Source organism: Leptidea sinapis, chromosome 11 (assembly GCF_905404315.1).
Source record: "Leptidea sinapis chromosome 11, ilLepSina1.1, whole genome shotgun sequence".
NCBI classification, from domain to species: Eukaryota; Metazoa; Arthropoda; class Insecta; order Lepidoptera; family Pieridae; genus Leptidea; species Leptidea sinapis.
The window spans coordinates 3,474,666-3,490,980 of NC_066275.1; the positions used below are offsets into that span (position 1 = coordinate 3,474,666).

At 38.7% G+C, this 16,315-nt stretch overlaps 2 protein-coding genes across 2 annotated transcripts in view; both read right to left on the reverse strand.

Annotated features, from left to right (window-relative positions):
- Nucleotides 1-8,214, reverse strand: part of LOC126966732 (acyl-CoA:lysophosphatidylglycerol acyltransferase 1-like) — a 453,894-nt gene extending 445,680 nt beyond the window's left edge. The window contains exon 1 of the mRNA XM_050810997.1: nt 7,943-8,214. Coding sequence (XP_050666954.1) covers nt 7,943-8,123 — 181 coding nt within the window. The 5' untranslated portion in view covers nt 8,124-8,214. The remainder of the gene's footprint in view (nt 1-7,942) is intronic.
- Nucleotides 8,215-8,298: 84 nt separating this feature from the next.
- Nucleotides 8,299-15,992, reverse strand: LOC126966688 (plexin A3). Its single transcript, XM_050810848.1, has 3 exons — nt 15,690-15,992; nt 15,045-15,165; nt 8,299-14,505 (listed from the first exon to the last, which is right to left on the reverse strand). Exon 3 carries the CDS (start codon nt 14,448-14,450, stop codon nt 8,754-8,756), a length of 5,697 nt encoding a protein of 1,898 aa, XP_050666805.1. The 5' UTR covers nt 14,451-14,505; nt 15,045-15,165; nt 15,690-15,992; the 3' UTR covers nt 8,299-8,753.
- Nucleotides 15,993-16,315: the final 323 nt, after the last annotated feature.

Below are 16,315 nucleotides of genomic sequence, written 5' to 3' on the forward strand. Positions count from 1 at the left end.
GGCGCCCTTCAACAATTACTGCTTTACGGCAGAAATAGGCGCCGTTGTGGTACCCATAATCTAGGCGGCTTCCTGTGCAAAGGAGCCTCCCACTGGTGTCTAAAAATAAGTCTAAATTGTGGAATTAATAGGAATATTAGGAGAAAGCTACTTTTGTACCGATACACATCGACGCACGTTATCTTGAATTCCATCTCAAGCATCAGACGTTATTCTATAAAAGCCTATGGTGTATAATTATAACAATATCTGATTGTCATTGGGGTCATAATAAAAGTATACCGTACGCACCGGACATAGTAAAAAAGCTTTAATGTTAGCATCTGTAATATTCAATCTACAACCTTTTTATTATGATATTTATAATAAAGATATTATATCCTATGATTGCTTGATTTTATCCCATCACCCATCGCATAAAATGTTGTCCAGTAAGAAATAAAGAATTTTATTTGATATTTCAATAGGAATTAAAAAAAAGTCCAAGTCCGAGATGAAATCGCACAAGAAAGGCTCTTATACTTGGACGAATTAAGCACTGAACTCGGAACGAGGGCCATATTCGATTTTACCTCTCTAGTTACCCCCACTTACTGAGCCTAATAGCCTCAGTAAGTAATATGGTCTTGTCAGTATGACACGAGATGTCGAAGGAAAAATATGTCTTTTCACGTATACATAAGTACAATTCCAATCTATTAAATTATTTTTTAAATAAATTAAATTTGTAAACAAAATATAATAATTCATAATAAAAGGTACTTACTCATTGTACATTTACCAGTGAGAGTCTCCTTTGCACAGGATGCCGGCTAGATTATGAAAGGCATAGAATTTTTCTCAAAATTTATTCCTTCAGAATTCTTTTCGATCTTATTTCTTATATACTAGATACTTCCGCAGGGAATGGGTACCTACCACAACGGAACCTATTTCTAACGTGAAGCAGTAATGTGTACACATTATTGTGTTTCGGTCTGAAGGGCACCGTAGCTAGTGAAATTACTGGGCAAAAGAAGACTAAACATCTTATGTCTCATGGTGACGAGCACCATTGTATTGCCGCTCAGAATTTAAGGGTTTTTCAAGAATCCTGAGCAGCACTGCATTGAAATGGGCAGGGCGTACTAATTTGAAAGTCATTATAGTTAGCCAATGTTCTTGTATATCTGTCTTTAGTATACAAGAATTGTTATCTAGTGGAAATTACCAACTTGAAATAACCGCTGGTTCGGAGAAAAAAGATAATAATTATGCAAGAAATTTTAATAAACAGAATTTACAGTCAGTTTAGAGCGATTAGATTTTTTGTGAAATTGCAAAATCTGGGTTAACATGCAAACCGTGGACGTGCCATCAATCGTCGTTTATGTATTACGGAAAGAAAAGTAATATATATTATATTGAGTCCATATAGAAAATTAATTCCATAAATCTTTAAATAGAACTAGGTTAATTACTTGCGTTGATATATAGGTCAGTGAGTTAAATCTTCTTTAATAAGTCTTTATTTCCTAACGGCCGTTCCCAATATACTATCTACAGATACAGATAAATTACTACCTTCTACTGTCAGTAATTAGCTGTCAATAATCTAAAGCTGTCCCAATATACCCGATATTAAGCCATTCTTATCGCCTTATATTGGGACGCGTGAATTGCAATTTCCATACAAACTTCTATCGCTGGTAAGCTATACGTCCTCCCATTGACAGACAGCGTGTACGGATAAGGTGAGTTACCGTCGATAAGTTTATTGGGACAGAAAAGTCAACGATTGTTACGATTTTTATCTCAAGTAGAGATAGACTGAACATTGGGAGCGGCCGTAAGTCGTAGATAGGTTATAAATTTACTTGGTACATTATAAGCTTCTTATAAAATGAAAACCTTAAAACCTTTAAACATAAGTCCATCCGAATGTTACTTATAACAGAAATGATATTTGACAGATCGTCGTTTGGGTTCACAGGAACGCTTAAATATAAATTCAAGTCACCTATTCTAACTTCACTTCACTAGCAATAATATTTTTATAATTTTTTTTTAAATCAACAATTCGCTTCTAGCAATATCATTGGAGTCGCCACTTACCAAAAACAAATTAGTTAATTATAAATTAAGGCGACACTAAATGCCAGCGCCCTTGAGCGATATGAGTTCACGGCTGCCGGCCCGCTATCTATGTAACAAAACCAATATTTTCAAAATTCTTGCGTGGAAAACTGTTTATATGCTTACGATCCTAGTTATTCACTACTAATCTGAATAAATGAACCTACACAAAAAAGTACAAGCTATTAGTAAACATTTCTCAGAGAAGTAGGTACCAAAAAAATGCGTCACGCCATGCCAAAAAACTTGTTTAACTTCAAAGAAAAGTGGTAGTTCAAAAAGGCTCGGCAGTGTTAACTAAAACCAACAGCAAGCATTAGCAACCTACAAATAAGACTTAAGGATATGTGTAACAGGATTAAGTAGTGTTCATAGCTCGAAATGCTATACTTTCACCACAAAACTTGCCTAAAATCACCATGTTTGCGTGTTTTCTGCTTACTCTTCGCCTTAATCTTAGTATATCAAAACATAGCTATTAAAATCGACAATTAAATATTAATTTAAGTATACGAACCTATGTATGAGCAAGGCTGTGGGTAATTCTTAAATACCCGCATAACTTATTCCAAATTGATGACCGTAGCCTATCTGGGTGCAACAATACGCTTTGATCACAATCCTGTCTAGATACGGTAAGAGCATCGCATAATATAAATAAGTTGATATGTTGATACAAGTGTGTGGGTGTTTTAAGTGTCCTTTCGTGACTCATCCGTTGCTCGGAAGTGGGTTAATAAATGCAAGAATTCACTTCAACTTAATATATTTTAACGGAGATAGTTGTTATAAATTCGATATAAATGCTGTAGGTAGATATACCACACCTCACCTGTGTTCGGCAATTCTTTTGGGTAATTTAAATTAAGATTACAACATGAATTTCATTTGAAAATTACAGTTATTTAATATCTGTAGATATAATTATTAAAGACATTTTTAAGAATTCACGGTTTTTTTACATATTTATCAAACGAGCGTGGAATACTTTTGTAAACCTAGTACCAAAGGGGACTGACCGCCAATAGGTAAACTTGAAAACTATAATGCAAAACATAAATATGTAAATATTTAAAATGAGTTCAGAAGCACCGTCTTTGAATAACAAAATCACCCGACATATAAATGAACAATGAACAGGTTTATTCCGTTGCCAAAGAGATTTCTTTTTGTCTAGAACCTTAACACAGATCGTATTTTAAAATGCCGTCCAGATAAAAATCACGCCTCGGCACCGATATCACACTCCAACCGAATTGGGACTCAAATACTTGTGCAAAAGTTTCAAAGTCGTAATCCGATAGCGACATGTAAATTCGCCACTCGAAATGCAACGTGCTTCGACGAGCGGTGGGGAAAGGCATTCCTGGGTGGGGGGAGAGCGGTCATCGACCGTCCTCCGTCGGCCAACGCGGGACGTGTAAACCACGCAGTCGCATAAGGTCAGTACAAGACCGGTTTTGTCGAAATACCTTCGTTCCATTGACGGTTCTGTATAAAAAGGGTCGCCACCGAACGAACATTTAAACAGCAACGACCATTTTCATCCACTGACACCACACATACAATAAATGTCGACTCAATCTTTGTATATCTATCAATTTGTATATCTGCACTTATTTAGACAAGTTGTTTGTTAGTGTACTTAAAATTCACTTAAAATTACAAAAAAAAATAACAAAAAAACAACAGACTTCAAAAACACTATTCCAAAACAATAGATATAATATGCACTAAAAAGTATAAAAATAATTGCGTATTTTTATTCAACATAATTCTAGTTACAGTTAGTTATAGATTGTATTAATTCTAGTATTTTTATTATGTACTGAACAACGTCTGTCGGTTCAGCTAGTTTTAATACATATACCACACTCTTATAACACCCAAGAAATTCCCAGAGCCTTAATCTATTTCAATCAATTTTGTAGTTATTTAGTGTATCTCCTTTATTTACTCCTCCCAATAGTAAAGCATTCTATACAATGTCAAGAGGACAAACACACTCTCGATACTACTTATCAATATAAAAAATCTGATGATCTGATCCTCTCATTTGCAATAGTACTGGACCTGAGCCTCAGTACCTGAAATCAATTACGGAGCGACACGCCAAATGTAATCTGTGGCTGCAAGAGGATATTACAAGCAAATCGGATTCGCAACGCGTTAGTCGTCGGCGAATATTCAAAGCCTACTTTTACTGAAATCCGGTCGACGAGAGAATGTAATTCACCAAATTACACGTATCAATCGGTTTTCTTTTCGTCGCGACTCTTTACGTAAATGTTTTGACGAGGCTTATTGACAATGAATTATTTTTACTTGAAATGAAATGTATTCATTTATAGTATTTTATGCAATAGTTGTATAATGAGGGTCAAAAAACACGAGTTTTTTGACCTAGTCATGCAACGTGTCGCATACAATATGTTTTCTACGTCGGAGTTTAATATGAAACAACAATTAAAAAAGCACAACAAGATTTCGTACATATGTAATTATTTCTGATGAGTGGTTTTATTTTTACTTCAAGGAATAGCAAAGGTTCCATACATCCAACGCGGGAAAATTGAAAATTACAAAATATACCTAATATATTATATTAACAAGTATTTTTCTTAAAATGTTTAGTTTAATAATTTAAACATGAAATTATTATGTATGTAATATAGTATGTACTACGTATTACATGGTATTACCAAATATTTCTATGAACCTACCATACCTAGCCTGTATTTCTTTGTCTGTAGCACCACAACAATTGTGCTTTTTTCGCGACGGTAAACAATGCTTTTTTAGGCCATAACTCGAGTATAGACTTTTTTAAAGACTCAATTAAGTATGTAGATAAATTACAAATAAAATACAAATAAAAGTAGAGGAGTAGAAAAAAAAATCGATACATACCCTTTTTATATTAGCCATGAATAGTCGGACATAATTATGGATTCATAATGGTATACCACTGATCGATTTCATTTAACTTCGTGTATAGATACAGTAGCATTTTATCGATGTGTGCAATTAATTGTGAATGTAGATTGGCTTTACCGAAATGTTTTTATAGCTGCGGTGTCATTGAATACGCAGAATTCGTAGTTTTCATAAACATGACCCCATTAAGTAGTGGGGCGGGTAATACATGCGTTCTTTGCACAATAGAATTTTAAAGCATTCGACTGTACCTTATGAAATAAATGAATGAAATTAATTATAGAAGATTGGCAGCCTCTGGGCGACAACTTATCAAAATTATCTAAATGTTATTATTTTGAGTTTTTGCGACCATTTTATACATATCATATACCAATTATTATTCTAAACAAATTTCTACTCTTAAAATTTCGAACAATAAGTAATTATTATTATTTCGGAAAATTAACACTATTATTTACGTCAACTTTTCTCCAAGTCTGCCGATAAAATGGTCACTCACGAGTCACGGGCGACTCATTCCCATCTAAATGTGATATTTTGACCCTCTTAGAGTGACATGGCAGGCATCTATAATATTTATAAAAATAGATTTGTTGAAAATTAATTCAGCATGGTAACTACACATATGTAAATAAATGCAGGCTTATGAACATAGTAGTCGTTAAATCATTCTTAGTCATAATTTAACTAGAATTTAGTCATACAAGGCTATTGTATTGTACAATTTAAATATCTAATGTATTCATAACGGATGCGAACAGGCCATCGCGCGTCATCCACCGACTCGAAAAGTTATTATCAAAAGTAGATAAGCAATTTCAATTGTAAAACATGTCACATCACTATAACACACATTGAAAATATGTTATAATAAATCGAATTATTTTGTTTTATTTTTTACTAGATAATATCAATCATCATCACAAGAGAATACCGCGCTGACAGTAAGTATAACAAAAAATAAAATATAATTCCGTTTTTCGGCGAAAAGTTAACAAAAAATACTATATATTATTTTCGGTAGTAACGTATTATAAAGTGGTCAAACGTTTCGCTAGAAGTAGGATTCCAGAAGCGAAATGTATCTCTTACATAATATCGAATGTTGTTGTTTATACGGGAAATTATCATTTAAGATATTCTTGTCTTTATATTTTTTAACAAAACATTTCTTAAAATCAAGAATTATTTCGTAAAATATGCTCCCTGTTGTTATAGTGAAATTGTTTCACAGCAGAACAGTCAAACTGTGCGTCAATAAATTATCTCATAAAAAATATGTCCATACTTTAGGTTAGGGTCACCCTTATCATACATAGACCTACCCGATATACACACAAAATTTCACACAAATCGGTTAAACCGTTTTGGCGGTTTGGTAACAAACACCGCGACACGAGAATTTTATGTATTAGAAGATAGATTAAAATATTTATGCTTATATCATATCAAAAGATTTCATTTCTTTGGAGCAGTCGAACACCTGTCCTATAATCTACTAGACTTACCTGAATATGTACATACTGCTGACTGCAACTACTTCCTCGGGGAATCTCGAGGTCCATGAGAAGATCGCCATCACTTATACTCAACCTCAAGAAGTTCTAAATTTATCTTGATCTTAGAGATTTTAGATAAGTATTTGATTCCATGTAAGTATATAAAATTCTAATTACATCAATCGAGTCAATAATGTTGTGTCATCACTTTCATTATAATATCATATTATTAAAGTTGCAACATAGTCTAACAGGAATCGGCGTATGAGTACCGAAAACTATTCCACCTCAATTTTTTTATGCAATCCTCTTTAAATTGTCTTACTGATGATATAAATGCATGTTGCCATGGGGCAACCCCGTGCCATATTATAATCCATAATGCTCAGATTCATGCTTAAATAACTTTTGTTAAAAAATTGTAAAAAATAGTTTAAAACAAATTGTAGACAAATAAATTATTATTACATAAAAAATATTATTTAAATTTTTTAATATATTTTTCATGGTCTAAAGTACCCAAATTTGAGATTTATCGAACCTTTGAAATATTAACTGTATTGTGAAAAGTCATAGGACCATTTTTGTTTGGATTTTAATAACTAATATATTAAGTAAAAAAATTGTCCGGTTGAAAAATAACAATTCCTTGCAATCGTTTAAACAATTTCGGTTTGAACAATATGGCACGGGGTTGCCCCATGGCAACATGCATTTATATCATCAGTAGGGTAATTTAAAGAGGATCACATAAAAAAATTGAGGTGGAATAGTTTCCGGTACTCATGCGCCGATTCCTCTTGGACTAACATCCATGACACTAAATTATAAACGACTTAGGTACAAGCTGGCAATTATAACGTAAATCCTTAGATAATTTATAAACCTACATTTAGAGTCGTACATTTAACCTCTATTCAGCAAACACGCACACAAAAAAAGAGACTGGCATATTGCGAGTTTAAGATGTATGTATGATTTAGTATGTTTATTGCGCATTGTGTATCGCACACTAAAGCAATAAACCTGGACTGTGGTCATACATTGCCTAACAGCTAAAGGCTCTATGTAGACGTAAAAATTATCTAAGCATACATGTTTTGTATGGCATTTTCGCAGAAGTCTTCACTCAGATTCCACGAAACGTTTTTATATTAGAGATTTATGATTCTTTCATATATCCTAATGTAATTAAAATTATTTGCGCATTATAATTTAAGGCTATCAATTTCTGAAATCTATGGTGATGTGCCCTTCTGTGACAAGAACTAAGAGTAGGTCTGAATATTGAGCACATATTCACACACTTTGCTCTGTTAGCTCAAACATTTGTCACGCTTCGATTTGCAGGTATTGTGCAGCTAGTGTTTGATATTTAAAGCACTTACTCTCATATCCGGCCGTCCATGTCCAGAGCGAGACCATCGCCAGCAGCCAGTGGTACATGAGCCCTTCGAGCTTCCAATAGAGGGGTGCGTATAGGGGGCGGGTGATACGCAGCGCCATCATCCACACGACGTAAGCGGGGATGCAGTACAAGTTGTTGACGAGCGCGAATAGGCCGCGCATCGCGATCCGCACGAACCGGCTGAAACAGCAGGGCCGGGGTTCATCTCGCCGCCTCGCCCGGGACGAGACGGCAACGCGCCCGCTATCCTCTCCCTGCGTACTGCACTGCATACTTTCAGAGCCGGGCTTTCGTCGACACAGACAATGGCGCTGCGCGTAAATCAAACACACACACTACATTCGACGATATTTATTAATGGAATCGTTCACCGGTTCAGTGTCGGTATTTCGTTAAGTAGACTGCGAGTACAAATTGTTTAAAATACCGCCCGACAGCGAGGCGCAGCGCTCGCCGGCGAACTTACATGCGAATTCATTGGCAACACACAATTATACACCGATCGACGTAACATTAACTCGTCCGACGCGAGTACACATAGACATACATATACACAATTTAATATTTTACCATGATTACTTGTGGCACGACCGCGGCCGGTCGGTTCGTCGTGTAAAATTAATACAAAGTTCATTATATAAAATTAAAAAAAAACGACATCGGACCGCTGAAATTATACAAAAATTACAATATTAAAGACTGTACACTATCTAATATATACAAAATATGCCAGCAATTTAGATATGTGCGAGGGCATTATGTACACGGCGCGGAAGGCGGTGGGTTGAGCTTCAGACGTTATAGTCGTGGGCCATGAGACCGTGGACCTGCTCCAGGCGGTACGCGAGCCGCTGCTTCTGGGAGAACTCGTCCTCCTCCAACGTCACCATCAGTTGCTCGTTGTATTTAACCGCGTAAGCGTACAGTTCGTTCAACGCGCAGTTAGTGTTGAACTCTTTAGTGTGGAGGCGCGACTCCTCCGCTAGCATCGCGTTCATGTCCTGATCCGATATGGCCGGCATCAACTTTATATCCGCATAATACCGCTCCACCCATTCTTTATATACCGGTATATCTTTAGCGTATAAAAGCTTAGAAGACGGCGAATCTTTGCCGAGGATGTGATCCGAAGTGGAACACGAATCCATAAACGTCTGCCCGATCACGGATAAGCATGAATCTACGGTATTTGATTTATGGACATCGAAAACGAAATTCGGATTTTTAATTAAATTGACCCAGAAACGCAGAGGCAGCGAGTTGCTCTTCCAAGTGTGAACCACTTCAGGGTCGGATATAGCGTGCTGGAGTGCTTGATCGTCGAGGAAGTCGAACATGTATTTTATCGCGAGAGGTAACGCGGAGCCGCGATGCGCCGTACTAAATATAGTCTCGAATAAATCATCTACAAACTTCTGCAGCGTACCCTTGGTAGCGAGCAAGCGAGTCAGATATATTTCCGATACCATTTTATTTCCGCGCTCTCCCTCTTTGTGTGCGTCACCGTCGTGATGCCTAACGAGGTGCCAATATTTGAAGCCTCCGCCGTGTTCGTACTTCAGAGGGCTGGCCGGTGGACTGGCCGAGCCGTATTTCCCTCTGTTTAACGTTTCGTAAGTGTGGGACTTATCATTCTTTTCCATATTAGACAAGTTATACACGGAGCTCTGTTTTGCAACTAAACTGAGGCAAGCACCGTCTGGCACGCGGTAATGATTGAGTGTATTTAGTTTACGCCATTCTCCTTCGCATTTAGTGGTACTATCTTCGTCGTACAATATTAATCGACCGCAGGCCCCGGTTCGCCATTCCAAATCTAACTCGTCACGACTCGGCCTTTGCGAATACGGTGTAGCGCGGTAAATAGCATCTAAACATTTCTCTTTAACTTGGCTAATCGTATCACAGTCGAGAACTTTGACTTGCACGTTTTCTGTGGGAGCCTCTAAGCCGCTAACGAATAATGTCTGTTGTGAAATGGACACACTGACGGTCATCGCTTTGAAATCGATCGACTGCCTAATTAGTTTCTCTTCGCTTAGAGAGTATCGTGCCTCGGAGGTAATCACGTCGACCGGCCCTTTGTCTACCTGACCTTTCATAGATCTGAACAACAGATAAAGCGGCTCACCGGCGCATTCGCGCAGAAATTTGTATAAAAGAAAGGTGAACCAAGCACTTAACATTTTTTCGGCTACGCTTTCTGTTCTTCTTAACAAAAGTTTAGGGTGACTTTTACTTTCCATGCACTTCTCTATAAGCTCTGCCAATAGCGTTTTCAGAACATCAGTGCAGTATTCCATCTTACTTTGTAATGTTACCATAATAAGTGAAGCGACATTGACACGGTCGCGCATTGAAAAATATCTATTACTTTCTAGAGTACGAATAAATAATAAAAGGAATGTTTTATTTAAAATAAGCTGTCCAAACAGTCTGAGACCTTTCTCTTTACGCATAAGTTCAGGACGTTCCCATTGCAGAACGGCATGATCATCTATATTAGGAAATAATATTTTCATAGCGTATGTACGGTAATCAAGGAACGGTATCCCTCCCGTTATATCTCCCGTCAAATCAGTCATTTCAGTCTGCAACTCTGCGAAAGCTTCCTTGCATTCCGCTGCTACTCTTAATTCTAATATATCCATTTGCTCTTGCATATTTTTTAATACTCGAATATTTTCAGTTGATTTACGCCTATACATAACTAGAAACACGACAAATACTAAAATGAGTATTACAATACTAGCTACAACACCGAATAATACTGGTTTACCTATAGCTGCCTGCAGGCCAGCTTGCGAAGAGTAAGACAATTTACCGATTTTATAAGTGAGAGCTCGGCCAACCCTCACCACTACCTCGGGAGTGTCTACACCATCTGGCAATTCGTCACGCGCTGGTGGGCGGCATGTCAATTGATGCCTCGACAACGACGTAACATTGCATATACTTTCGCCTATCTCCACCTCAACATCGTGTTCCGTACACGCTCTATCCAAATTTTGCCCATTTATAGTCAAATATTCAGATTTATAATACTTTACATCTTCATCAAACTTCTCATAAACAGGGTCGGGGTACAGTAAAAACGCTTCACCTGTCTTTGTTGTGATATTTTGTACGCTCTGAACGTCGTCCATATTGAAACCGTATTCTAACTCTAATGGCCTGTCAGGATCTAAATTGAGTCCAGCGCTTTCTATACCTGGCGATTCACAAATGAGGTGCGTTTGAAAATCGACTCTATGACACGGGGCGATATACGGACGATTATCATGATAGACGTATATTTGCGGAAATTGAATGGAATGGAAATTACGTCCCATCACTTTGATGTTTATACCACCAGACGGAATACCTTTGGGTTGTTTGCGTTGTGATACTAATGGAGGACCAGATTCGACCGAAACCACAACAGGATCCTCTATGTATTCGAATTTCTCCCGTTCCAAAGTACGCATTCCATTATCGAAGCGCATCCGCAGTGTGCCCATTTTGAGTTGATACGAGTGACTCGTCCTACACACAGCTTCCTCGTGAGACACAGATAAAATAGCGCATGGTAATTCATCGATGAACGCTTGTATATTACTTCCCGCATTCAAGTATTCCCCTGTTATACGCAACTTGGTGCCACCGGATTGTGGACCGTATTTCGGTTGAATAGAGTTTATTTTGGGATTAACGAAAGTATAGTGGTGTTTGGATTCACCGCGATAATCTGCCACACGAACGACTACAGGACCGTCTCGAGGAACTTCTTGGCCGGGTCCGTCCACCGTACATACTATACGTCTTGTCTTTACATACAACTCGATAATAGGCTGACATTTAATACCTGCTATAGTTACACCGGTATAAATATCGGATATGTTACGACCGAGATTAATACCTTCAATGGTAATATTAGTGCCACCATCCCAGGGGCCAAGTTGTGGCTTAAATACGTGTATTTCAGGGTTCGGACAGGTTTGAGTTCGATTGAGCCACACACTTGGTGCACCACACTGCTCTTGGACTTCACATCTATCTGAACCCTGACACCAGCCACAACCGAACTTCTCAGGTAGCGCTAAACACATACCACAATTATCCGCCATATCGTGACATCGGTAAATCAATATATGGGTATTATCTGGGTTATCTAGAGGTTTTGATCCGCCCCAAATAACAGCGAATGACGCGGTTATGTTGGGTTCACGTGAGGTGTACGTGAATTCAACTGCTTCACAATAAATAGTATCGGCAAGTAGTTGAGCGTTCACGTGAGTCACTCTTCCCTCTATATTGAATTGGCATACAAATCTAGTTTGAACTATAAACTGTCCAATAATATGAACCTTCACTTTTATTGCTTTTTTAACGCCAGAAGGAACCAAAATTTCATTGGTACCATCAGAGGTAGAATTAATAGTAGGACAGAAACCAGGCCCGGAGCGATAGCTAGGACCTATTCTACTGACGCCTGTAACAAGGATATCATTCCTACAATTCTCCGCCGTATCGTGAGTACAACGATGACCGTCAACGCACCAATCGCATGGGAAGGAAGAACTCACGCACTGAGTGCACGAACTGTACGTATTACAATCAAAAAACGTAAAATTTGTCGCAACAAAATCAGGCCCTTGCGTCGTGCGAACTGATAGTTTAGCTGTAAAATGATGCTGGCCGGCAGGAATAGGCGGAAGTGTATCAGTCCGTGGTGTTGTACAATTGACACCATAATGTTTCCTAGTAGCGTTGGTAATAAGAGTACGATCTAAAGCGGTAAATGCACACAGAAATTGTCCGTTAAGAGTGGGTAAATTTTCTATAACTAAATCTAAAGTTCTTGAAGTTGTTCGTTGTAGCTGATATGGGGTAACCTGTGTAATGGTTGTGCAACGTCCACTGCGGTATGATATCCAATACAATACATCTTTAGCTGCATCTTGACAGTCCGATCTTAAGCTGCACTTGTTTTCCAAAGAACACCAGCCGCAATACGGATCTTTGGCTCCCAAACATGTCAAACACGACTTATATACGCTGCACTCTTGAACTTTTACTTTTGATACCTTACGTTTCGTCATTACGTATAGATGCATCAACTGTGTGTCGAAGAATAAATCCTTATTCACTGGTGACCCTTCATCTACGACTATGTCTCCATATTCGAACGCAGAAGTAGCGCTCTCAACAACGACCTTCTTGAGATGTCCTTCGGCGGTGCCAGCAAATACAACAGTATAGTCTCCGGTCGCCGTAGCTGCTACTGCAGTCAGTCTTTTCTTAAATACTGCAACAGGTACTGCTTCAACAGGTTGTTCTCCACCAAGAGGCGTGTTTACGTCCAGCCCACAGAAATCTTCACTAATTGACTGTAATTTGGTGCCTATACAAGCGTGTGATGGTGATATAAAATCTAAGCCTCTAGATCCATTACCACTGAAGCAAGTTTTTATATTTTGCATAAATTTACGTCTAATAGCTTTGAGTGAATATACACATAGGGCTGACATGTTTGAAGGAACGTTATTGTTTATAGATTCACTCTGACTGAAAGCTGCAAATAATACGTCATGTTGGGCAGTGATCCCCAGTTCACCAGCGAGTACAGACCCTGCTTTTCCGACGAATGCTGCTTGAACCAGGTTATATCCAAAATTACCGCCACCTTCTCCCATACAAGACATGGGTATTTCTGTGTAGGAGTAATAGTTTTCGTCATCATGACATACACGCACTAATTTACTATAATATGTATCTGAACCCACTCCTCTCAACTGGCTTGTTAGGAAATAGCTGAATCCCTCCGAACTAAAACCATAAACATAGTTTATAGGGTATCGTTCACGAGATAAGGAATTGACAAACATCCTAGTTCCTGTAGTCACTGCAGTTCGAGCAATCATGAAAAGTCTATCGTCTTCCAAGGAACGACTGCTCACTGTCGGTACTTCGGATCGGTATGGGGAGTTCCCCGTGAATGTAACACCAACATACATAACTTGAGTCATCGGTGGGTTGGGAGGCCCTGGCGCGATAAAAGCTACGGTGGAAGCAGTCACATTGTTAGCGACGACCGGTTCCCGCACTTCCCGGACATCATGCGAAATATTGTTCAGATTACGTACAGAGCACAGTCCTTGCAGTACCGAGCCACACGTGATGAGACGACTAGTCGCATAATCTATAACGAGAGCTTTATTAACATTGTCTGTGGGCTTTTTAACAAAGCTGGGGGGGCAATCAAACGTACACTGGGAGGAATCATTGACGGGACCCGTGATGATCTTCTGTGCCACTTCGAGGTCGGGCGAGAGCTGGTATATCCGATTGACGGCGCCGACGTACACCCTGCCCGTGTTGCGATCAACAACAAGATGGTTGAAGTGGGATGAGGTCTCAGCGAGGGCATCGGAGAAGGTCCGGACGAGGTCCTGCGAGGCGCGCGCGGCGACGCACGCCGCCCCGAGGGCCAGCAGCACGCGCCACATCGCGCGGGCTCATGTGGTCTACCGCCGCCGCCCGCGCAGACACCCTCCGACCCATCTGGAACGCGACACAGCCGCTCAGCACTCGGTCCGATCGCACAGCACCGCTCCGGAGTGCTCAGCCACGGAGAGGTCCCGTGCGATGGGAAGTCGCGCTCTGAGTTGTCCAGTGTCCCGTTTTCCACGAAGTACCAACCTATTTCTTGCCAAAAAACGACAAACTACCTACGCTACGACTGTCTATTGCTATCCACACGAAATTCGTGAAACAAAATAATAAATCGAAAGCATGCGCTGTTAAAAAACACGATGGAATGTTTCAGCCTGCTGAACGGATGTTTTTTCAATCACCGCGAATAAAAATAGGTTAGTACGAGGAATGAACGGGCACCGACAGCCCCGACGCGGTCAGTGCATTCATAGTTTTACGCCGACGAAAGCCTCAGCATTACAAATGGGGAATAACAAAATAAATCATGTAACTTGGCATGCTGTTCGTACGAGGGAGCGAACGTGGTAGCGTAACGATAAATAAAAGGAATTAAATCATATTATAATGAACTAAAAACATCGACGACAACAATTCTCAATACTTACAGAATAGCCATTACTGGGTTAAGACGGACGGGCTTCAATATTATATATTTTGTACTCGATCAAATTCATGTACAGAAGCGCTTTTTCATAATCGCGAAAATCGCGTACTGTCCCAAGGAACCTGCAACAACAAATAATATATTTTAAGGCCCTCCTGGGCGCACAGGAAACGTTTACTATCTGCCCCTATATTATTAACTAATTTCAAGAACAGAATCAAAATTTTCCCACTGATTAGTTAGTGTGAAATCGAGAATTTCACTCATAAATCCTACAGATTGCATACGGCACTTGAACCTCAAAAAAACAGCGTAATTCAATGCAATGATATATATTGTGTACAGATTACAGAACGGCCGACCACGACCGGTCGGGTTGTCGTTCTTGTTGATTGCATACGCTGCCACCACCCACACTTTAAAACCTTCGACCTACGCACAAAAACCAGCGTAACAAACTTGCTCAGCATTAATCTCATCACATTTAATATCATTATCAATGATGACTCAGTTTTATAAGTGTAATCTTTATAGAATGACGAAAAGAAAGTCAGCCATTACCGCGCACGCGAGTCGATAAACGGAAGCCATTCCAATAAACGCCACGCATTTAGTTAAACAAAACGGCATTAGTTCGTAATCTTACCTTCTATTACAAATAAAGATAATCCTTTAAATCCTATGGTAGTTGATAACTGAACACTATTGCACCACTTCACAAAAATTCCTCGTTAATATCACTTGCGCTCGTATTCCATATATAAATCACTATAACACCACTTCTACATCTAAAATCACAACATTGTTCCTAAAAAATAACTTATATTGCGGTAAAAATTCCGTTCATAAAGTAAAACTGTTAATTTGCTCAAAGAACGACAAGAGCATCAGTCTTGGAACTTCGCCATGGAATGATGTCGGTTTCGTTGCACGAACGAGTCTAGGCGTGACTGATGCCGAGAAAAACCGACTGAGCCCGATTGCCTGATTAATGCTTTCGTTTACAAAATAGCCACAAGAGGCAGCACTATCGAATGTTGCGTTCAGAATAAAGAAAGTACAGAAAACTGAAATATATAATTTTATTTATGAAATATGTTTAAAATATGTTTGATTGGTTTTTTTAATTTCAAAAATGTTTTCTCAAACGTTACTTATAAATTAAAGGTATATTAATTATATTATGCACTTATGCAGTTAGCATAATATGCTGAACTTTTTAAATTTGAAGTAAACATTCTTTAAAATGGAGTTTGCTCTCATTGCAATAAA